This window comes from Macaca mulatta, chromosome 15 (assembly GCF_049350105.2).
Source record: "Macaca mulatta isolate MMU2019108-1 chromosome 15, T2T-MMU8v2.0, whole genome shotgun sequence".
NCBI lineage: Eukaryota > Metazoa > Chordata > Mammalia > Primates > Cercopithecidae > Macaca > Macaca mulatta.
In genome coordinates this window covers 63429234-63452177 of record NC_133420.1, presented here as the reverse complement: position 1 = coordinate 63452177, position 22944 = coordinate 63429234, and the positions used below count along the sequence as shown (strand labels likewise).

General features: G+C 45.6%; 1 protein-coding gene across 11 annotated transcripts; it reads left to right on the top strand.

Moving 5' to 3' along the window:
- The first annotated feature begins 231 nt into the window (after window positions 1-231).
- CLTA (clathrin light chain A) lies at window positions 232-22165 on the top strand. 11 transcript variants are annotated; one of them, XM_015117450.2, is made up of 7 exons: window positions 232-542; window positions 7540-7577; window positions 9090-9207; window positions 14563-14674; window positions 19403-19456; window positions 20736-20771; window positions 21716-22165. In XM_015117450.2, exons 1-7 carry the CDS (start codon window positions 326-328, stop codon window positions 21885-21887), a joined length of 747 nt encoding a protein of 248 aa, XP_014972936.1. In that variant the 5' UTR covers window positions 232-325; the 3' UTR covers window positions 21888-22165. The 11 variants fall into 11 exon arrangements, with proteins under 11 accessions (XP_014972936.1, XP_014972938.1, XP_014972937.1 ...); XM_015117452.2 differs by lacking the exon at window positions 19403-19456; XM_015117451.2 differs by lacking the exon at window positions 20736-20771.
- The last annotated feature ends 779 nt before the right edge of the window (window positions 22166-22944 follow it).

The window sequence follows — 22944 nt, the reverse complement described above, 5'->3', positions numbered from 1 at the left end:
TCCGCCTCCCGGGGCCCGTGCAGCTCACCTCCTTCACCTCCCGCGCTACCCCAGTCACGAGTTGTTTTCGGGGGCCCGCCCCTCCACTTGCTGATTGGGTAGCTCCTGAACCATTGCTGTCCTCTGATTGGTTGTTCCTTTTTTGGTCTCCAACACCGCCTAGACCGACCGGATACACTGGTAGGGCTTCCGCTTCCCCCTTCTCCCTCCTCCCGCTTGTCCTCCTCTCCCAGTCGGCACCACAGCGGTGGCTGCCGGGTGTGGTGTCGGTGGGTCGGTTGATTTTTCTCTCACCGTTGGTGTCCGTGCCGTTGAATTACCCGCCATGGCTGAGCTGGATCCATTCGGCGCCCCTGCTGGCGCCCCTGGCGGTCCCGCGCTGGGGAACGGAGTGGCCGGCGCCGGCGAAGAAGACCCGGCCGCGGCCTTCTTGGCGCAGCAGGAGAGCGAAATTGCGGGCATCGAGAACGACGAGGCCTTCGCCATCCTGGACGGCGGCGCCCCCGGGCCCCAGCCGCACGGCGAGCCGCCGGGGGGTCCGGGTGAGAGTGCGGTCGCGTTTGGGGCGAGAGGACTTGTCTGGAAACTCGGCCCACAGTGGGTCCGAGAGGTTCTGTGTGACTTGTGCTCCTTGCTGAATTAGGAGGTTAGGGAGCAGTGCAAAGAGGAAACGAGACCCTGGCCCAGTCATGCAGAAACCTAGGCTCGAGAAGCCTGCTCGGTTCTCAGCGTGTTTGAGTGCTTCTGGGCGCGGGCGGAGCGAGAAAGCAAGTATAGGGTGGCAGGCTTCGGAGCCGGAAGAAGCCCGTTCAATTCAGCAACTTTTCATTAAGCTCTTGCTGTGCCTTTAGTCCGGTCTCTGAAGCAACCGCATTGGCGCAGTTTTTCCAGACTTATAAGCAAGTCTGAGCCGAGCACAGAACTCCAGTTATTAGAAAAGGAGGGCAGAAAAAAAATAAGAATGGAAATACTGTTTTTTGAGAGATACAAACAAAAGTAGCAATGCAGTTCAGCATTTAAGCACTTAAGGTGTACAGAGTGTTGGATTACGAGGAGGAAGGAGTGAGTAGGGAACTCAGGAAAGATGGTCTAGGTCTGGAGAAAGAACTGCCAAGCGGGATAGGAGTTTACCATGGTTGAGCGATTGATTTACAGCTAGGACTTATGGAGCTCTCCCTCTGGGAACAGCTTTGGTAGGCAATATTGCCTAAGTAGAACCCACGATTAGCCTAAACTAATCGGGGAGGGATGAAGAGGTGAATAGAGAATGTTCTCAGCCAAACTCAAGTAAAAATGGGGCAGGTAGGATGGCAGTTTGACTTTTGGATGCTTACCTGTGTGTGATGCTTAGGATCATGAGTGGAAAAGACCTATTTAATAATACAGAGAAGTAGGAAATTCAGCCAGAAGAAATGAAATACGGCTTTTCATTCACTTAAAAATTTCCAACTAAGGGAGAATAGCGCACTATTGGGGCATATAGGAGTAGTGTCTACACTAATCTGATTTCAAACCTTAAGGGGCCAAGTAGGTAACATATACGAGAGAAGCTGACTTGACATGAGACAGTAGAAGTGTTGGAGACTGGGACTTTGGTGCACTATAGTAGTGCTCTGTGTAAAGGCATTCAGACCCAGCAATCTCAAGTCACTATGCCAGCCAGGCAGAACCTTTCGATGGATGGATTGGGGAGGGTGCTGCTAGTTTGCAGCCTCTGAGTTTTTGACTGCACCATGTTGCTTCCTAAGCAAATCAGTCCCCTAATAAGAACTTAGTGGGAACATGTAATATGCCCAAATATGCAACTTTATAGCAAGTAGGTTGGACTGAACTGGACTGTGATTGCGAGATGAAGTTGGCCTTAAGTGATTAGGAGATATTTTCATTGGGTGGTCTCTAACATTTGTCTGAGAATTTTAAAATTGACTTCTTAGATCCTTAGTTTACCTTCCTCGTTTAGTAGAAGAGAAACAATCCTAGAGAGAAATAACTTGCTTTAAAAAGCACGAGTTAATAGATGAGCCCCAAGTCTACCACATTCTGTTGTAGTGTTTAGTTGTTTTAGCCGGGGTGTGGTGCGGTAAGAGACAGGCAGTTGTGGCTGTCCCAGGTAGAACAGATTTGGGAGAAGCAGGACCCAAGATCTATAGTTGGAAGATTGTCCTGATTCAAGGACAGTGTTACCCTTACTGTTTTATCTCCACTACCTAGCAGTGTGTCTGACATGTAGTAGATGCTCACGTTTGACAGAGAAATGGGCAAAAATGTCAGATCCAAGGGTCCTGTGTAGAACTGACAGATCTTGGTGACAGGCAGTTAGGGAAAGTAAAAGGAAGAGAATAGAGTTGGATACTTGCGTCCTTTGTGCATCAAGCCTTCAGCAAAGGGAAGGAAAGAAATGGTTGCTGACTTAGTTCCTAGGAAGGACTTTCTTAGTGAACTAAGCATTTGGTGACTTAAAGCCAGATTCCTGACAGTGTAATTGAGGTTGGTAATATGCAGTGGTCAGCATTTCCTTTGGGGATTAGAGAACTGATTGGACACTTTTTCTCTCTTAGTTTTCTTTTTCCTTCTTTCTTTTTTTTTAGGATATGCTCCAGTGGTTAAGACTCTATGCTATCCTGGCCGGGCGCGGTGGCTCAAGCCTGTAATCCCAGCACTTTGGGAGGCCGAGACGGGCGGATCACGAGGTCAGGAGATCGAGACCATCCTGGCGAACACGGTGAAACCCCGTCTCTACTAAAAAATACAAAAAAAACTAGCCGGGCGAGGCAGCGGGCGCCTGTAGTCCTAGCTACTCGGGAGGCTGAGGCAGGAGAATGGCGTAAACCCGGGGGGCGGAGCTTGCAGTGAGCTGAGATCCGGCCACTGCACTCTAGCCCGGGCGACAGAGCCAGACTCCGTCTCAAAAAAAAAAAAAAAAAAAAAAAAGATTCTATGCTATCCTAAACTGCTTGAGTGTGAGTTTAGCTTTGTGATCTCAATGTATATAACTACCACCACTGCCCGGCCTCAGTTTTCTCCTTTGTAAAAGTTGCATAATATAATTTATAATGCTATGTGGCATCTTTAGGATTACATTAAAGAGTGTCTATAAAGTGCTTACAGTTATATAGTAAGTATCCAGTGAATTCCAGCTACTGTTAGTGGGAGAAAGGAGTTACAAGGCCTTTAGGCTTTGAAGTGTACTGAGTAAATTGAGAGGTTTTAGGCGGGAGCTCTCTTTCTGATGTATTATACAGAGGTATATAGGCAGTCAGCTATGACAGATTGATGAGAGGAAACTAAACTGGCCCCCAGCCTTGCGGAATGCTCCTATGGAGGATGGGCACAGGCAAAAACCAGAGAGGTTAGGGCTGAGCCTTGGATGACTCCCTTGGTTGTTAAGAGATCCAGAAAAAGAGACATAGGTTTAGAGGCAGGAAGTAACCAGCTGGGTGAAGTGATATTGAGGTAACCAGCTGGGGGGGATATTGAGGAAGAACAGGTGGTCTTGAAGGAGGCAGCACAAGTAGAGCTGTTGAAAAGCTCTCAATCATGAGGGCTGAGTGGGGGAAGAGAACAGGAGAGACAGGCCACAGACAGAGTACTGCAGTGAGGCACTATTACGGTGTTTTGTTGATTTGAGACAGAGCCTCGCTCTGTCGCCCAGGCTGGAGTGCAGTGGCGTGATCTTGGTTTACTGCAACCTCTGCCTCCTGGGTTCAAGCAGTTCTCCTGCCTCAGCCTCCCAAGTAGCTGGGATTACAGGTGTGTACCACCATGTTCAGCTAATTTTTGTATTTTTCTTAGAGACGGGGTTTCACCATGTTGGCCAGGCTGGTCTCAAACTCCTGACCTCAAGTGATCTTCCTGACTCGGCCTCCCTAAGTGTTAGGATTACAGGCGTGAGCCACTGTGCCCGGCCTATTATGTTTTTGACAAATTACTTCTTTCTTTTTGGGTGGGGAGGCGGGGGGAGATGGAGTTTTGCTCTTATTGCCCAGGCTGGAGTGCAATGGCACAATCTCGGTTCATAGCAACCTCTGCCTTCCGGGTTCAAGTGATTCTCCTGCCTCAACCTCTGAGTAGCTGGGATTACAGGAACCCACCACCATGCCCAGCTAACTTTTTGTATTTTTAGTAGAGATGGGGTTTCAACATGTTTGCCAGACTGGTCTTAAACTCCTGACCTTAGGTGATCCACCCGCCTCGGCCTCCCAAAGTGCTGGAATTACAGGCGTGAGCCACTGCACCTGGTGACAAGTTAGTTCTTGTAGGAGAAAAAAGAGACACAGGTGAATTAAAGTGAAGCTTTCTGGAGAAGTAATTTTATTGGTAGCAGTGGTGGAGGGAAGGTTAGGGAAATCTCATGAGTGATAGTTAATTATACTGCACATTTGCCATATACCGGTACACTTTCAGATACCGGCAGTAGCTCCGCGGGTTAAGTGTTAGTGTCATATTTCAGATGAGAATGGATCAGTGTGGAAGTTGAGCAGTGTCCCTAAGGTAGCAAGGTAATAAATGGCTCAAGTGCAGCTTCAAACCTAGGTCTGCTTGACTTCAAAGGTTTCTGGAATGTGGAAAGTTGAAGGTGGGTTTGGGACAGTCTTTCACTTTGAAAACTTTGGCCCTTTTTCTGTCTTTAGTTCCTGAAAGGCCCTAGAAAGTTTCCTTCTGAAGCATCGTGTTGCTTAGTTTAGTTATCCTAGTAAGTCAAGGCCCTACATGTCCTTTCTGCATGTTTCCACAGCAACAGACGATCCCTTGGCTTGAGCCAGTTGTTGATTCTTGTAAGAATGTTAGTGCAGTAATACAGTAACTAATAAAGAGGAAAGCAGATGCCAGTGGGTCTGGAGGAGTCTTCAGACAGACAGCATGTGATTTTTTAAGGAGACGTGGGATGAGGATTGCTTCTTGTTTTGCATATGGAGTAGTGATCAAAGTCTCTCATATTCTAGCCCAGGGCTGGACTATATTAGTGGATAGTTGGTATGTCAGCTGTACTATATTAACCATAATGTAGCCCTGGCCAGACTAGTCATTGTAGGATCTAGGATTTAAAACTATCTCACTCTTATGTCTTCACAAAAATAAATTCCAGGTGGATTAAAGAGAGACATTTAAAAAATAAAAGAACAAAAGTGAATATTTGTCTGTCTCATAATAGGAAAGGCCTTCAGCATAAAAGCAGATACAGAAATCATAAAGAAAAAGTTGATCATGTCTACATACACAAATTAAGTTGTTCCGGGTGTTAAATTCCATAAACCAAATCAAAAGAGAAACTAGGGAAAATACTTGACTATTAATACAGAGCGAATACTTAGAGATCAAAAAATAGCAGGAAAATAGGCAAACTCAGAAAATTCAGTAAAGAAGAAAATCAGATGTTGGGTATGTGATTACCTTACTGGAAATAAGATTGGCACAACAAAGCCACCATGAGTTTTTTTTCTGTTATCAAATTAGCAAAAATTTTAAAACATGATTAAGCACAGTCTCTAGTATCAGGGAAGGTCTAAGAAATGGGGCACTTCTGCTGCCAGTAGTACTATAAACTGGTAGACTAATAGGAACAAGTGGGTAGGGTTTTAGAAGTCTTTAAAATATGTACCCTGAGTGGGGTGCGGTGGCTCACGCCTGAAATCCCAGCACTTTCAGAGGCCGAGGTGGGCAAATCACCTGAGGTCAGGAGTTCGAGATCGGCCTGACCAACATAGTGAAACCTTGTCTCTACTAAAAAATGCAAAAATTAGGCATGGTGGCATGAGCCTGTAATTGCAGCTATTCGGTAGGCTGAGGCAGGAGAATCGCTTGAACTTGGGAGGTGGAGGTTGCATTGAGCCGAGATCGCGCCACTGCACTCTAGCCTGGGCAACAGAGTGAGACTCTGTCCAAAATAAAATAAAATAAAATAATAAAATAAAAAATAAAATATAAAATAAATAAAATAAAATAAATAAAATCCTGGCTGGGTGCGGTGGCTCATGTCTGTAATCCCAGCACTTTGGGAGGCTGAGGCAGGTGGATCGTCAGAGGTCAGGAGTTCGAGACCATCTGGCCAACGTGGTGAAACCCCGTCTCTACTAAAACTACCAAAAAAAAAAAAAAATTAGCTGGGCATGATAGCTCACACCTATAGTCCCAGCTACTCAGGAGGCTGAGGCAGGAGAATCACTTAAACAATCCAGGAGGCGGAGGTTGCAGTGAGCCGAGATGGCACCACTGCACTCCAGCCTGGGCAACAGAGCAAGACTCTGTCTCAGAAAAAATAAAATACATATCCTGTGATCCAGCAATTCCTTTTTTCCTTTTTTTCTTCTTCTTCGTCTTTTTTGTTTGTTTTTGTTTTTTGATTTTTTGAGATGGCGTCTCGCTCTGTTGCTCAGGCTGGAGTGCAGTGGCGCGATCTTGGCTCACTACAACCTCTGCCTCCCGGGTTCAAGCTATTCTCCTTCAGCCTCCTGAGTAGCTGGGATTATGGGCTCAGTGCCACCACCCTGGCTAATTTTTGTATTTTTAGTATACAGAGGTGTGTTTCACCATGTTGGCCAGGCAGGTCTCTCCTGACCTTGAGTGATCCTCCCGCCTCAGCCTCCCAAAGTGCTGGGATTACAGGCATGAGCCACCGCGCCCGGCTGTAACCCAGCAATTCTGCACCAAGGGATTTATTACAGAGGTGAAATTGAATATGCTTCCCCCATACTTTCACTAGTTTGATAAACTTCATATTTCCCAAACTTTATAGAATGCTTTAAAAACTATATAGGTAGGTGGCACATGGCTTAAAGTAGTAAAAGGCCACTGACATAATGAACTACAAGAAACTCATTTTTGTACTGACATATAGGAGTAAAAGTCAACTAGGAAAATTAAGAAAAATGTGAGAGGCCAGGCATGGTGGCTCATGCCTGTAATCCAACAATTTGGGAGACCGAGGTGGGTGGATCGCTTGAGTCCAGGAATTCGAGAGCAGCCTGGGCAGCGTGGCGAAATCCCCTCCCTACAAAACAGAAAAATTAGCCAGGCGTGGTGGCGCATGCCTGTAATCCCAGCTCCTGTGGGGACTGAGGTGGGAGAATCGCTTGAGCCCAAAAAAGGTCGAGACTACAGTAAGCCATGATTGGGCCGCTGTGCTCCAGCCTGGGCGACAGAGCAAGACTATCTCAAAGATGAAGCTGCAGGTCTCTGCTCACTATGGGTGATTCCAGGCCACACTTTTTTTTTCTTCTGCAGAACTTTCATAGAGAAACACTGTTCTCTGAGACTCTTCTGCCAGTCTTCCATTTGTTACCACTGTAAAATAGAAAACAGAAAACAAAATCAAAAGGTTTTGGACTTGGGAGCTTGAGGACAGATGTGTCCACATTTTGGTGAAGTTTGTATATAAGCACATCTTGGTTTTATTATTTTGTTGTATATAGCACCTACCACAGGAATAGCATTTAGTAGCTCAAGGTTCATACAGCATATAATGCTGTATTCTGCTGTACAACCCTTTGGCCCAGTGTTTGACCAGTCTTTATTGATAGACCAAAACCTTATGTCTTGCAGATGCTGTTGATGGAGTAATGAATGGTGAATACTACCAGGTACAGAGTACTCTGATTCTATTCATTGATAGTGATTGAGAGTTTTCCTTTCCTGTGATTTTAATTGACCTAGAAAGAAACCCCAGTCCTTTGACTTTCCTGGATGTATTACTGGCTGGTATGTTATCTACCAAAGTGGAAAGATTTAAAGAGAGGTAGCATTGATAAAAAGAGAACTGTTTTAAAATGTTATTTACCTGCCCCTAGTGTTACCACCTTTATTCTAAAGAAACTACTCTTCAAATGACACTGTGTTAAGTGCAGTAAGTTAGTACTAATACTTTAAATAGTTCTTCTTCCATCTTTGTTTATAGTCTGATTAGGTTAACCTGGTAATGTTCCTTAGTTCAGTGAGTGGCACATGGAATAGTTCTGTAAAGATTAACATTTATTTGAGTCTTTTTTTTTTTTTTTTTTTTTTTGAGACAGTCTCTGTTGCCCAGGCTGGAGTGCAGTGGCACGATCTCATCTCATTTGCAACTTCCATCTCCTGGGTTCAAGCGATTCGTCCGCCTCAGCCTCCTGAGTAGCTAGAATTACAGGTGCACGCCACCACGCCTGGCTAATTTTTTGTATTTTTAGTAGAGATGGGGTTTCACCATGTTGGCCAGGCTGGTCTTGAACTCCTAGGCTGAAGTGATCCGCCCACCTCGGCCTCCCAAAGTGTTGGGATTACAGGCGTGAGCCACTGCACCTGTTCTATGTGGTTGCCTTTTTTTGGGGGGGGGTTGGGGGGGTGGGACAGGGTCTCACTCTGTCACCCAAACTGGAGTACAGTGGTGCAGTCTTGGCTCACTGCAACCTCCATTCCCCAGGTTCTAGCAAATTCTCCTCCTGCCTCAGCCTCCCCAGTAGCTGGGATTACAGGCACACGCCACTACCACCTGGTTCATTTTGTATTTTTAGTAGAGACAGGTTTCACTATGTTGGCCAGGCTGGTCTGGAACTCCTGACCTCAAATGATCCACCCACCCCAGCCTCCCAAAGTGCTGGAATTACAGGCGTGAGCCACCGTGCCTGGCCTATGTTGTTGCTTTTAAGGTAATCCTTTAACATTTTACAGCAGCCACCATTGTTGTTAGAAACAGGGGTTCTGACTGGTTGCTTGTGGTGTCTCTGGCCGGGTGTGGTGGCTCACACCTGTAATCCCAGCACTTTGGGAGGCCAAGGTGGGCAGATAACCTGAGGTTAGGAGTTCGAGACCAGCCTGGCCAACATGATGAAACCCCATCTCTACTAAAAATACAAAAATAAGCTGTGCGTGGTGACGGGCGCCTGTAATCTCAGCTACTTGGGAGGAGATGGAGGCAGGAGAATTGCTTGAACCTGGGAGGCGGAGGTTGCAATGAGCCAAGATAGTGCCACTGCACTGCACTCCAACTTGGGCGACAAGAGTGAAAACTCCATCTCAAAAAAAAAAAAAAAGAAGAACCAGGGGTTCTAACTCAGGTGAAGTGCATTTTAGGAAGGAATTTTTGGTATTAATATAGGACAATTGTGTTTTGTGTTAAGGAAAGTAATGGTCCAACAGACAGTTACGCAGCTATTTCACAAGTGGATCGATTGCAGTCAGAGCCTGAAAGTATCCGTAAATGGAGAGAAGAGCAAATGGAACGCTTGGAAGCCCTTGGTAAGGAATCCCTTTCTGTCTTTGGGTATCTGTTTTCAGTGGAGTAGTTGACCTGGACTCTACTTTTATTCCTTTTTACTTCAGATTAACCGGTGTCATTGTCTGATCTTTGGGAAGATACCTTCTCAGCCTGAAGGTTACAAGGCTACCTGCCCAGAGATGCCTAATCATAGGCCATTGTGTGAGGAGTAGAGTAGCCGGAGAGCCCCAAGATCCTCTCACAGGAAGAGCATAGTGATGCTATTACTGACCTCAAGAGTAGCCTCAGGTGGTGTTTATAGGGTGCTGTGTAAACTTGAAAGATTCAAGTTTCACATGTCCATGGACTTTCACAGTCCGTTTTTCTTTTTTTTTTTTTTTTTGAGACGGAGTCTCACTCTGTCACCCAGGCTGGAGTGCAGTGGTGCGATCTCCGCTCACTGCAAGCTCCACCTCCCGGGTTCACACCATTCTCCTGCCTCAGCCTCCCAAGTAGCTGGGACTACAGGCGCCCGCCACCATGCCTGGCTATTTTTTTTTTTTTGTATTTTTAGTAGAGATGGGGTTTCATCACGTTGGCCAGACTGGTCTCGATCTCCGACCTTATGATCCGCCCACCTCTGCCTCCCAAAGTGCTGGGATTATAGTTGTGAGCCACTGCGCCCGGCCTCCATTTTTCATTTGAAGGCTGAATTAATTTAAGGTAACATGAGGAAAATGAGGTATGTTAGGAAAAATGTACAATTTGTTTTTCCTACCTTAATATCTCTGTAAGGTAAGTTTTACAGGTAAGAAAAGCGGAGGAGAGGTAGAATAAGTATTTGGAATACTCAGCTAAGAAATGGTAAGAGCCACAATTTCAGCTGAAGTCTGCCTTGCTTCAAAGTCACTACGCATCCCCATCAGCCACATTGCTTTCTAAACATTTAGTGCGCATGACCATCTAGCCACACGGCCTGGCGTTTGATAAAGAGATGTGTACACAGTGTCACCTGTTGGTTCATGATCAGGGGAGACTTGTGTCTATACATGGTGGATTGGAGAAGTATGCAGAGTATGAGGACATAATCCACATTGTGGCCTTTTGTTTTTTCTTTTTTTAATCAGCTGACTTTAAGATTCATCTTTTCTCAACTTTACAGAACAACTGAAAGAAGAGGAAAATAAATGTGTGCACCCCCAGAATCAGTAATTAATATTTCACCATATTGGGTTATCTTTATATAAATGATATGTTTTAGACATATACACACATACACAAATTGTTCTGACCTACTTTAAGATAAAGACATCATATACTTCATGTCTAAATATTTCAATGTACACCTCCTAGAAATAATGACATTCTCCTATGTAACCACAGTGTCAGCAGTATTATTCCCTCTTGGGAACTGTTAAACTGGTGAAAACATGAGTCCTTATTTTTCAGATGGGATAACTGACACCCAGAAATAGGAAGGGACATGACCCAGATGACACAGCCAATTAATGCCAGATCATTTATCTCTCTAGTCCTTTTATCTCTCTAGTGCAATTTAGGTGACTTTCAGAACAAAGAACACACTTAATATTTGAACCTTTATAGCACCATTCAGTAGTAATTTCTTTGGTGGAAATATTCTTTATGTGTACTGTCTAGTATGGTAGCCACTAACCACATGTAACTGTTAGTACTTGAAGTGTGGCTTCACATTTCAAGTGTGACTGAGAAACTGAATTTTAAATTTTCTTTAATTTTAATAAATTTGCATTGAAGTAGCCACATGTAGCTAGTAGCTACCATATTGGACAGTGGAGCTGTAGGAAGATGAAAATAGGTCCTAACAGCTTTGGTCGTTGTTTGTTCTTTGTGTCTTTTGAGTATGCTTAGAGCCAAGATTTAGCTGGTCTTAGTACTGCTGGAGTATCTTTCATGTTACAGAACCCAAATTTACAGAACCCAAACCACTCCAAGTTGGAGTGCAGTGCAGTGGCACGATCTTGGCTCATAGTTTCCCCAAGCTCTAGCAGTTTTTCTTCTCCATGGAGAGAGTCTACTTTGGCGTCTGGAAAGATTTAATTTTTCAATTATGAAATTGGGTACTTGGGGAATACTTTTATGAACTGTTTTCTTAATTCAAAGTGCTTTTTTGAGAGAAGTAAAACATTTGGCCTTGCATTCCAACTGAATTGTATTCACTTGGTTCATGAACAAGGTGTTCCTTCAATTTCACCTTTTTTCCTTGCAAAAACTGTGAGAAAGCACACGATGCCGAAAATAGAGAACTGGTGCCAGTGGTTTTCAGCCTAGCTGCTGGCTACATTCTCAAGTAATTTTCTTTTCTATGACCAGTAACGAGGGTGGCCAGAATGGAAGGCACCTGTGAGTGTGCTTTGCTGTCTAAGGGGACTCTTCCTCTTCATCCTCTGAGGGGAAGAATTCTAAATTAGTATTGCAGTGGCACTAAAGCTGCAAAAGCCAGAAGACCAATTTAAATGTACTGTTTTATACAGTAACCACAGTCTGTTCAGCAGGTCACCATTTTTATTTAATTTTTCAGAGATAAATTTTATATTTTAGACCTAATGTATAATAAATTTTAAGTGAACATCAAAATACATAGAAAATACTGTCCAATCAAAAAGGTAATTATTTGGAAGTAATTTCACCACGATTGTAAAGGGGGCCTTACATTTTAAATTAGGTATTGCCACATGGCACTTCCAGCCCACGGCTTCTCATTGCAGCATAACATCTTCCATTCCACACCCATGCTTCATGCCATGATAGACACATGTTAGATGTTTACTGTAGAGCTGGGTGGGGTGGCTCAGGTCTGTAATCCCAGCACTTTAGGAGGCTGAGGTGGGAGGATCACTTGAACTCAGGAGTTCAAGACCAGCCTGGGCACCATAGTGAGACCCTATCTGTACTAAAAAAAAAAAAAAAAAAAAAAAGGCCGGGCGCGGTGGCTCAAGCCTGTAATCCCAGCACTTTGGGAGGCCGAGACGGGCGGATCACGAGGTCAGGAGATCGAGACCATCCTGGGTAACACAGTGAAACCCCGTCTCTACTAAAAATACAAAAAAACTTAGCCGGGCGAGGTGGCAGGCGCCTGTAGTCCCAGCTACTCGGGAGGCTGAGGCAGGAGAATGGCGTGAACCCGGGAGGCGGACCTTGCAGTGAGCTGAGATCCGGCCACTGCACTCCAGCCTGGGTGACAGAGCGAGACTCCGTCTCAAAAAAAAAAAAAAAAAAAAAGGAAAAAAAAATAGCTGAGGTTGGTGGTACACACCTGTGGTCCCAGCTACTTAGGAGATTGAGGTGGGAAGATCACTTGAGCCTGAGAGATTGAGGCTGCAGTGAGCTGTGATAGCACCACTGTACTACAGCCTGGCTACAGAGCAAGAGACCCTATCTCAAAACCAAAACAAGTTTACTATGTATACTTTACAGTCATCAGTGAAAAATCTGAGAAAATGATTCTTCTGAATGATAGATGACCTTCCGACAAATTAGATACCAAGATGAATGTTCTTTCTAACCTGAAACTTGGGGGAGTTTCTAGCTGCTATTAGGCTTTTTCTTATGGTTACACACAGCCTTTTGCATGTTGTTACTGTAAGACCTTTCTTGCAAAGGCCCTAAAAATGCCCAAGAATGCTTCATTTTTCATCCCTTCTAGTAGTTACTTGACGCCACTACTGCTTTCTACTGTCCTTCTCAAATACACTAATTACAGTTTGGGCTCTTGCTCTGCACTTTCAAAACTCTGTCCAGATCACTGGTGGCCACTTTCTAGTCACATTTTGTGATTATTTCTAGGCTTGCCTCCCTTTCTGTCCCTCCCTTTGGAGGAAGCATAATGAGGTAAGCAAAGTGTAAGCTTTAGAGCCAGATCTGGGTTTGAATCTTGGATCTGTCACTTACTATAACCTTTAGGAAGTTCACTCAAACTTTCTGAGCTTTAGTTTTCTTCACTGCTGTAAATGGGATCAGAATTTACCTTCTTGGGATTGTTGTAAAGATTGAGTTAGATGTCTGTAAAACACCTGCCAGATAGAATATCCAGAAGAACTTGTTTAAAGTGAAGTATCAGGTTAACTTAAAGGGTCAGCTGCCTCAGTAGCTATGACATGTTGACATGTATTTCTTTTTTTTGTTTTTTTTGTTTTTGTTTTTTGAGATGGAGTCTCGCTTTGTTCCCTAAGCTGGAGTGCAGTAGTGCGATCTCAGCTCACTGCGACCTCTGCCTTCCAGATTCAAGCGATTCTCCTGCCTCAGCTTCCCCAGTAGCTAGGATTATAGGCACATGCCACCACATCCAGCTAATTTTTTGTATTTTTAGTAGAGACAGGATTTCACCATGTTGGCCAGGCTGGTCTCGAACTCCTGACCTCAGATGACCCACCTGCCTTGGCCTCCCAAAGTGTTGGGATTACAGGTGTGAGCCACCACGACCAGCTGGCATATATTTCTTTATCTTTCACCATTTACTGATGTATGTCTCTTTCCCTTGTGGGAAAACCATATTTAGTCCTCAGAAACTTCATGTTTCATGTTTGAGAATCCAATCTAGCAAACCTGCTAGGTGCGCATTTTCTTGCTCTCATTTCTAGAACGTTTAGGTTACCTGTTAACAATGATCCCATACCTCTACCCCCTGCACTTCTCTCCAGTGGAGTTTCTTTTGTAGCTCTGCCCTGGCTCTGCCACAAACACACTCTGCAAACTAGGAGTAGATGCTTTGTGGTCCTCTCTAGTGCTAATATTCTGTGTTCTAGCATTCTCTGGTTCCTGAATCATCTCTACTTTTGGTAATTGTCCTAATAGCACCCTGCTTTACAGAAGTGCTTCTACCATATTTAGTTATTAGAGTGCCACCTTGTGTTCCACAAAACCATTGTCAAACCTAGAATATGGACTAGTTTGGGAGAAGAGTTAAAAGATTAAGATGAATACCCTACTCTGAACTAAATATTGGCAGCATTGGTGAAGAATCATCTATAATTGTTTCTCCCCCCGTTGGTGCCCAGATGGCTTTTTTCTTATTATTAATAAAAGTCAGTATTTCCACATACAGCCTCCTCTTTCGCTCTGCCAAAAACAAGACAAAACAAAACTAATGACCCACTAAGATGTCAGTGGACTGGGATAAGACCAGGAATAGGATCCAGGAATAGGACTGTGGAAAGGAATAGAAGTACTGAAATCAGAGTTGGTTGTGCAAACAGGGAAAACAGAAGTTTATTTTCCCCTCCCTCCTCTTCTCCCCCAACATGCACATAAACGTGGACCTGCATCCACTGTAAGTTCATTAAGACCAAAATAAACTGATGAACTTCAGTTTGCACTTTGCCTCAGTTGTATTGTCTTTCTCTTCTCTCCCTTCAAAGATGCCAATTCTCGGAAGCAAGAAGCAGAGTGGAAAGAGAAGGCAATAAAGGAGCTAGAAGAGTGGTATGCAAGACAGGACGAGCAGCTACAGAAGACAAAAGCAAACAACAGGTCAGTCCATGGTGGTTGTAGCACATTTTGTTTTCCAAAATTGAATCAAATCCATTCTCAGCATCCAATCTAGGTTTTTGTCTTCTGCCTCCTTTAGTGTGAAATGTCTGCAGTTTTTAAAGAAAGTGCTTGAAACAGGTAGCAAGTCTCTCAGGTTTTGTGAGCATAATTCACCCTATTGTTTAGCCATCCCAGCTGTACTGAGCTTAGCTCTCTGAGAGTTTGGTTAATAAATGATGTGATTCAGCCAAGGGAAAAGTTACTTTTCATGGAACCCTGAAATGAAAGCTGGGTGTCATGAATACACCCAGATCTAGTTACTTTGGATATGATTATAGACTTGGTCCTATTGAGTATCCTAAATATAGCCCTGCCCTCTGAAAACCCCTTCATGAAGGGGTCCATTGGCAGGAAAATGTGCTTTGTAATTAGACAGCCAAGAATGTTCCAGCATAATTACTTTAGAATTGAGGGTTCTGTGGGTACTTATCTGTGCCTTAAAAAGTCTTGAATTGACTTATTAAAAATACTGTTTGAAATAGATTTTATTTAGTTACTGATGGTTAAGGAGTTGTGAGGAGAAAAATGCTTTCATTCTCATATCACCACCCACCAGCAGCTGGGCTTTAATGCCCTGCACTTTGAGCCCTTCTTGGAAGCAGCAAAGAGAGGATATGTGGTGTTGCTTCCTTCAGGGCAGGCAGCTTCAGAGCCCAACTTTCACCGAATAGTCAGTCCATTCACTTCAGTGTATAAACGGGCCAGACTGGGCCTGGGGATATTTTTAATTTTCAGGGTAGAGCCTTGGGTTCCTGTACACAGAGGCAGGAAGCAGGTTGGGTTAAGTGCCCTTATCTCTGGCAGCTCTGTTAGACAGAGATGTGGCAGGAGAGAGAGCTAATGGCTTTGCCAGCCAGCCAGTGCCATTGTGGGTCAAGTATGACAGATCAGTTGGACTCTCTTTTGTTTACTAGCAGCCCTTCAGCTCATTGAATTCCAGCTTGAGCCTGCGTTCTGGTCACCTTCCTCTGGGGCGGTGTGCTCAAGGAGTGCCTGTCAGGTTCCATGTGGAGTTCTGTGGGACTGCTGTCTGGTGTGCAGGCTAGGTTGCCAGTGGTGATGGCTTCCATCAGCTACGTGGGGCTGTTGTCGAGCCTGTGGTCAGTAGGTGGTGCTGACAGGTCCAGGCTCCTGTGTCCTCTGCTCCTTCAAGATGATTTTCTCCCAGGTGCAAGTTCAGATCAGTAAAGCCAGGTGGGGACTGTGTACGAGCACCCTGTGAGCCCTGGGAACTCCCCTAGCCGGCGGCCCTGGCACTTGAGTTTAGTTTGAAGTACTGTAGCCATGCCAACCCTCCCTGCACAGGATCTGTGATGCTTCAGGAACTTGACACGCAAATTTTCAAACTGAGATAATGAATATGTTGGTAACAGCCTTTCTGTTGCAGAAATTTTTTCAAGGAAGTTTTGCTAAACTGTCAAGAAAGGAATACTCTCAGTATATAGAATCCATTGTTCTCAGAGGGAGTAATGACACCTGTTTTTAGGAGCTTAGTCTTAAAAAGTTTAGTCCCTCCAGGCATTGAGTTTGGGCCTTGGTACCTTTCTTTACTTGGAACTGTAAAATGCTGGGTAAGCTGGTCTCACAGATGAACCTCTTAAGTTCCAGAGAGAAAAGGGGACTTTCCCACCACTCACTGAGAATGTAGAGCTGTTTAGGAAGCAGGTCACTTGCCTTGTGGGAACCTTGCAGCACAGGGCTTACCCTGAGAGCATAAAGCTAGTGGCACACTAGCCATTGTCAGCAGGGCTCTAGGACAGAAGAGATGGCTTTTACACTTTATTCCAGTGATTCTTCACTGGTTGGAGGTGGGAGCCATTTGAGAGTCACTTTGGGGGACTTCTTCCAAGGGTCTACACCCTCCCTTGGATATTTTTATATTGCTGACTACTCCCCCCTCCATCCATGTTTGACTCTAAACTTGAGTTCAAAGGAATAGGTCCCATTTAGATGTATAAAGTAATTCGTCCTTGTTATCTGTCTATGGGTAAAGAGTGAATATTTTTAGAAAAGAAAATAGAGGCCAGACACCTTGACTCACACCTGTAATCCCAGCACGTTGGGAGGCTGAGGCGGGCAGATCACTTGAGGTCAGGAGTTTGAGACCAGCCTGCCCAACATGGTGAAACCCCATCTCTACTAAAAATACAAAAATTAGCCGGGCGTGGTGGCATGTGCCTGTAATCCCAGCAACTCGGGAGGCTGAGGCAGGAGAATCACTAGAACCCGGGAGGTGAAGGTTACAGTGAGCTGAGATTGCGCCACTGCACTCCAGGCTGGGTGACAGTGAGACTCGGTCTCAAAAAGAAAACGGGGTGCTCATTTCAAGCAAGTATGATTCTCTTTGGGATGTTAAGGGGCCCCGAGAGATAAGGCAGAAAGGTGAGAAGTTTGAAAGAGGAAACTCGGAGACAGGAAGGGCATCCAGTTAATTGTGAGAGCATCCTCAGGCCTCCTGCCTTCCAGCTGCCTCACCACTCAGTCACCAAAGCAGTAGGAGCACATCGCGCCTGGTACCGCACTGGGGGTTGGTGTGTGGCCGGCAGACATGGTTCTTGCCCTGCACAATCTGTAGTCTATTGTCAGTCCCCAGACTGCATCTCCCTACTTTTATCCCAAGTTGGGTCCTCAGTGTCATGGCACAAGAGCTATGAATTATTCAGTGACAGCCATGGAAAAGAATTTCCTTTTCATAGGAGCCAGCCAGAGCAGTGACTGACTCCTGCAGCTGGATGAGTTTGCGCGTCAAGAACAACCCCAGAACATTTACCCTATTACAGGTAGCACTTGTGCTTGTCAGCTGTTTCAAGGCTTGAGAAACTTTGGGGAACGCACAGTTCTCAGAGATGACAAATATTTTTTTCTATGCCCACTTTGAGGCTGTTTATGGAATGAAGTTCTGCATTGTATTCATGCCTCCAGAGCTTGTCCTGGGGCAGGCATTCCTCTTCCCTCCTGTCTCCCGAGCCTCCCTGAGCCTCTTCCTGCCTTGGCTGAGGATTGCTACTTTCAAGTGAAAGACAAGCGGAGGGCCACCTGTGTGTGTGTCTGATTTTCTGTTTGTTCTGGGCCTGCAACCCTGACAGGGGATATGCTTGTCACTGAGGAGCTTTGGTCTTGGGCTAGCTGCAAAGGAGCAAGAGCCTGACATTCAAACTTTGTTGTCTTAGTGATGATTTGACAGGAGTCGTGAAACCTCTACTCTTCTTGTGGAGGGAAACCCAAGTTGAAATCGATCAGGTTTAGCCCTTTGTGTAAACTAAAAGGATTGTGGCTTTATAAGCCAGCCTGCCTTGCCTTTTCCTCCCACTCATTCTGCCCACAAACAACTCTGTTTTCCTGCTGAGTCACTTTAAGTTACAATCAGCCTGCTCTTTTTGCTTTCTTTAAATTCCCACAAAACACCTCCTGTGTGTAAACCAAAATGGGAAAGAAGGAAGGGCATGTGTGAGCTTCAAAATTAACTTAAATTAAAATTACTAGAATTTGCCTTCAGATAAATATGTGAGGTTAGCTTAATGACCAGGCATGGTTATCCTTGAAAAATGTCTTTCCCCTCGCCCACCCCAAATTGACTTGACAAAGGACAGGGTAAGACTCTGTGAGTGAGGTTCCCTACCCAGCCACAGTGGACAAGAGTGGGCTGGCTGAGCCCAGGGAGTCAGTCCAGGGCAACAGTCAAAGCCAGCCTGGCCCCTGCTGTAAAAATTTCTCCACCCAGTCTGCCCCCTCCTTCCTGTCTGAGAGCCCTGCCACATTGAGAGTTAAGAAGGGATGAAGTTCTGGATTCTGGGCTGCGCCTTGTCAAAGCCAATTGAGTCTGGTGTAAAAATATTCAGAAACTGTACCCGCTTCTTGAGCAGAGAGCCATATTCAGAAACAACATAAGCCAGGGCCAGGATCCTAATCCAGTGTTCTTCCCACCAGACCACTCGCCTCCAGCCGTTTTTTCCTGTAAGGTTGAGATTTTAAAATGACCAAATGTGTTCCAGGATTCTGAAAATGTATCCCACCCAGCCAGTGTGGGGAAGCAGTAGTTAGATAATCCAAGATAAAACTGGCTTTGGGTCCTAGCGCATCTGGTGTCTGGCAGCATTCCTGCCCGGTGATATTTACTGAGATAGGCAGGAAGGTGGCGTGGCTTTCTGGGCACACACCAGCAGGGAGAAGCATGGCTATGTAGTAGAAAGAGCCCTGGACTTAGGGCCAGGCTGCCTTGGTTGTGAGTCCTGAATGCTGCCACTGTGGTGTAGCCGAGTAAGTTGTTTCATCTCTAAGCCTCAGTTACCTCATCTGTACAGTGGGGGTGAGAACAGTCAGGGTCATAGGTTGTTAGAGTTAAGGATTGAATCAACATAATGTATGTGAAGGGGCTTAGTCCATAATTGGGTGCTTAATAAATGCCCATGTTGCTGGGGTAAGCCAAAGGGATGAAGTTGGCAGTACTCACTCTGTCGTGGAGCAATCCCCATGTCGGAAGACCAGCGGGAAACCAGTCCTGCTGAAGTCTCCAGCGCTGGAAGCCTCACGGGGGTTAGGAAGGAGCCTTGGGAGCAGCTCCTCAGAGCACAGTTGCACCTCAATTGTGGATTTTAGATGTTTCTGCTTCTCAATGTTCTCTCTTTTTTCCTGCCTGCTTGCCTGCCTTTTGGACCTCTTGCTGTCTAGGGTGGCAGATGAAGCTTTCTACAAACAACCCTTCGCTGACGTGATTGGTTATGTGTATGTTGCAAAACTAATTCCTTTTTCTTGTGATTCTTTCTACTTTTTGTTTAGAGTTAATGCTCCTTTTATGTCACAAGTTGCTTTGCTTTTTAAATTATTTCAAATTGGCATTTTGGGGGCTGCCTAAGAATTGATAAGTGGGGTATGATCCGTTGATGAATCTTCCAGAATTGTGACTCCCTGCATCCTCTGATGACCATTTTTCATATTGGGGGTTTTGGAAGGAAGAAAGCTAACTTACTTTCAAAATGTGTCATTTGCGATCTTATCTGGGAAGGGTTTGAAGCTCGGGGAAACTCGGCCCTGTTGCTCTTGCTGCTGTCACTGCTGCCATGCCCTGTTGCCTGCCTGCCTCAGGTGGGAAGGAGGTTTCCCCACCTGGGAGCAGGTGGCAGTCCTAAGAGGTTAGGAGCCAGTGAGCAGCAGCACCTTGCATTGCCAAAGTCAGAGCTGCGGGGCAGCATTTTCCATACTTGGTTCATTCAAACGATGTGGGGTCATTTGCTTTTCCCTCAGGCAGAAGAGTCCAGAGCAGAGGAGGTTGTCTCCAATGGGTGTCTATAATTGTTCTTCTGCGGTCTTGCATGTCGGAAATTGCTATTTAGTGGTCAGCTTCTGATGTCCTGTCTCCTAGCACAGGGAAGCCCCCAGCTTTGAGATCAGGATAGGATAGTTGAAGTGTCTGATATGGGCCACTTGGGCTTCTCCCCCAGACCCCTCAAAAGAAACCTGCATCTTCGCTGGAGAAGGTGTTTTTCTTTTTTTTTTTTTTAAATGATTCCTGTTATCAAAGCAGTGTTGCTGAAGAGCTAGAAACAGTTCTCATTGTCTCCTCCTTAAAAATTAGGGCTGGCTTTACAAGAGAAGTAAGGGTGGAATGGAAGAGGAGAGGAACCTGTAAAAGGTGGACGATGAGCTCAGGTCTGTAGAGCCTCTCAGGGCCTATGACCTTGAGATGTTCATCCCCTTAGAAGACAGAACTGGGTTTCCTGGGCCCCTAGATGCATTTGCAGTGAGACTTGTGAAATGCTGGACTTACAGGTGGTGTTTGATTTGATTTCTGCACATTCTCTCTGGAGTAGAAATGGAGACTGGAAAGGTCGAGTCTGGTTTTGCTGGGCAGCTGGGTGGCCAGCAAAGCCAGCTGCACGTCCCTAAGCACAGATAGAGTGGCAAGGGCATGTCCAGCTTACTGACCATCTGCATTGAGCTCATTCTCATTTTCTATATCTGACTTAAAGTTTCTCTCGTTTCTTTTCTTCTCTTCACCTTTAAGCACAAACATAAACCATCCTTGCTACAGCCTAGAACAGTTAAGTAAACCTTTCTCACTGCCCCTAACTGTGTGTGCCATGAAGTCGCAGTGTTGTAGTGGCTCTGGGCTTCAGCGGTGTTTGCCACGGCCATCCCTGTGATAGTGCCACCCCTCCGTCCCTACAGACCAGTCATCTCCATTGCTTTTGCTTTGCCCGTGATGCTTGTTGGAGTAGATGAATATAGTGTGTCTTACTGCTGTCCTTTCCGGCTGTAGCTCCCACCAGTTAATTCCGAACTGGGGGTGGGCTGACCTTGATGTGAAAGAATGTTGGAGCAGCATCCTGCCAAAAAGCAACTCACGTTGGCTCTCCTGCCAGTGTGCCCTGAGTGGCCCCAAGGCACCTGGCTGGAGGGAAAATGGCAAACTTTTGGCTGACTGGAGAATGTCCTAACAAACCCCCTTCCAGAATGGCTTTAGTCTCTAGTGCCTGCTAGCATGGGAGCTTTGTCTTGAATTCCTTTTGATCTGCCCCGTTTCTCTCCAGCCTTAGGAATAAATCTAGAGGCTATTGTGCAATGATCTGTGGGCTTTTAGAAGTCTCTAAATTTCCTTGAAATTCAGTACAGCCCAGCATAAACTACTCAAGTTCTTGACCAGCCTGCTGCTTTGTTCTTGTTAATAAAAGCAGTGTGTAGCTGGCTAAGGACTTGTTTTATTAATGCTCCACAGGAGCAGAGACAGCCAGACAGAGAGACGTAGTGAGCCCTGAACCAAACACCTGTATTCCAACATTTTACACAGTGGTCTGGGCACGCTGTGCCTAGGAGAGCCAGCCACGTGTCTACCTGAGTCTGACCTGGGCCAGGGACTGTTATCTTGGGAAAGCCAGAATGCCATTAAGAAAGGGACAAACAGGCAGTTGCTTGTGTAGCAAGGCAGCCACGAGGTTGCTCAAAGGGGGTTCTACATAAACCAACATATTTTGTTGTTGCTTCCAGGGCAGCAGAAGAAGCCTTTGTAAATGACATTGACGAGTCATCCCCAGGCACTGAGTGGGAACGGGTGGCCCGGCTGTGTGACTTTAACCCCAAGTCTAGCAAGCAGGCCAAAGACGTCTCCCGCATGCGTTCAGTCCTCATCTCCCTCAAGCAGGCCCCGCTGGTGCACTGAAGAGCCACCCTGTGGAAACACTACATCTGCAATATAATCCTACTCAGTGAAGCTCTTCACAGTCATTGGATTAATTATGTTGAGTTCTTTTGGACCAAACCTTTTTGTCTTTAGAGTTGATCATTGTTTGTGATTGCATGTTTCCTTCAACTGTGTTCTCCCTGGCATTCAGAGAGGAGGGGGAGGAGCAAGAGGAAGGGGAGCGAAGCCTCCCAACAGTAGCCTCAACCTGTGCTTTTGTGCATTATTCTGAGAATAAATTTCTGTTTCAAACTGTATTATGTGAAGCTTCTTTATTGACCTCAAGATGTGTTGTAGTTTGGAGTGAGGTTGGAAGGGTTGAGGAATTTCCTTGAAATTTGTAGGGCTGAGGAGGCACAGCCACTGGGCACACAGCCCTGCCTTGAACTGAGATAGCGCCAGGATCTAGAGTGGGATTCTGTGGACATTTTCATTTGAGAAGGGAGTTTAATGGCTGAGGGAGTTATAGCGCCGGGATCTAGAGTGGGATTCTGTGGACATTTTCATTTGAGAAGGGAGTTTAATGGCTGAGGGGGTTATAGCGCCGGGATCTAGAGTGGGATTCTGTGGACATTTTCATTTGAGAAGGGAGTTTAATGGCTGAGGGGGTTATAGCGCCGGGATCTAGAGTGGGATTCTGTGGACATTTTCATTTGAGAAGGGAGTTTAATGGCTGAGGGGGTTATAGCGCCGGGATCTAGAGTGGGATTCTGTGGACATTTTCATTTGAGAAGGGAGTTTAATGGCTGAAGGTTAACCCCCTCATTATCTACCTAAGACACAGCTGTGAATCCTCTCACCAACCTAGTTGTTTTCTCCCAGATGGGCTCGTTTGCCAGTGTCCCTCGGTTTAGGGTCTTGGATAGTATATTTCAGCAGGAGTCTGTCTGGGGCATGTAGACTCTAGTAAGACCTTGACTCACTTGGATCTGGCCAGTAAGCCTGAGTCAGGACAGCATTCACATGTGGCTAGCCCCATTACTGTTGAGTCCCGTAGCACATCCCAAGCACTTGGTTCATATTTCTCTTGTGAAGT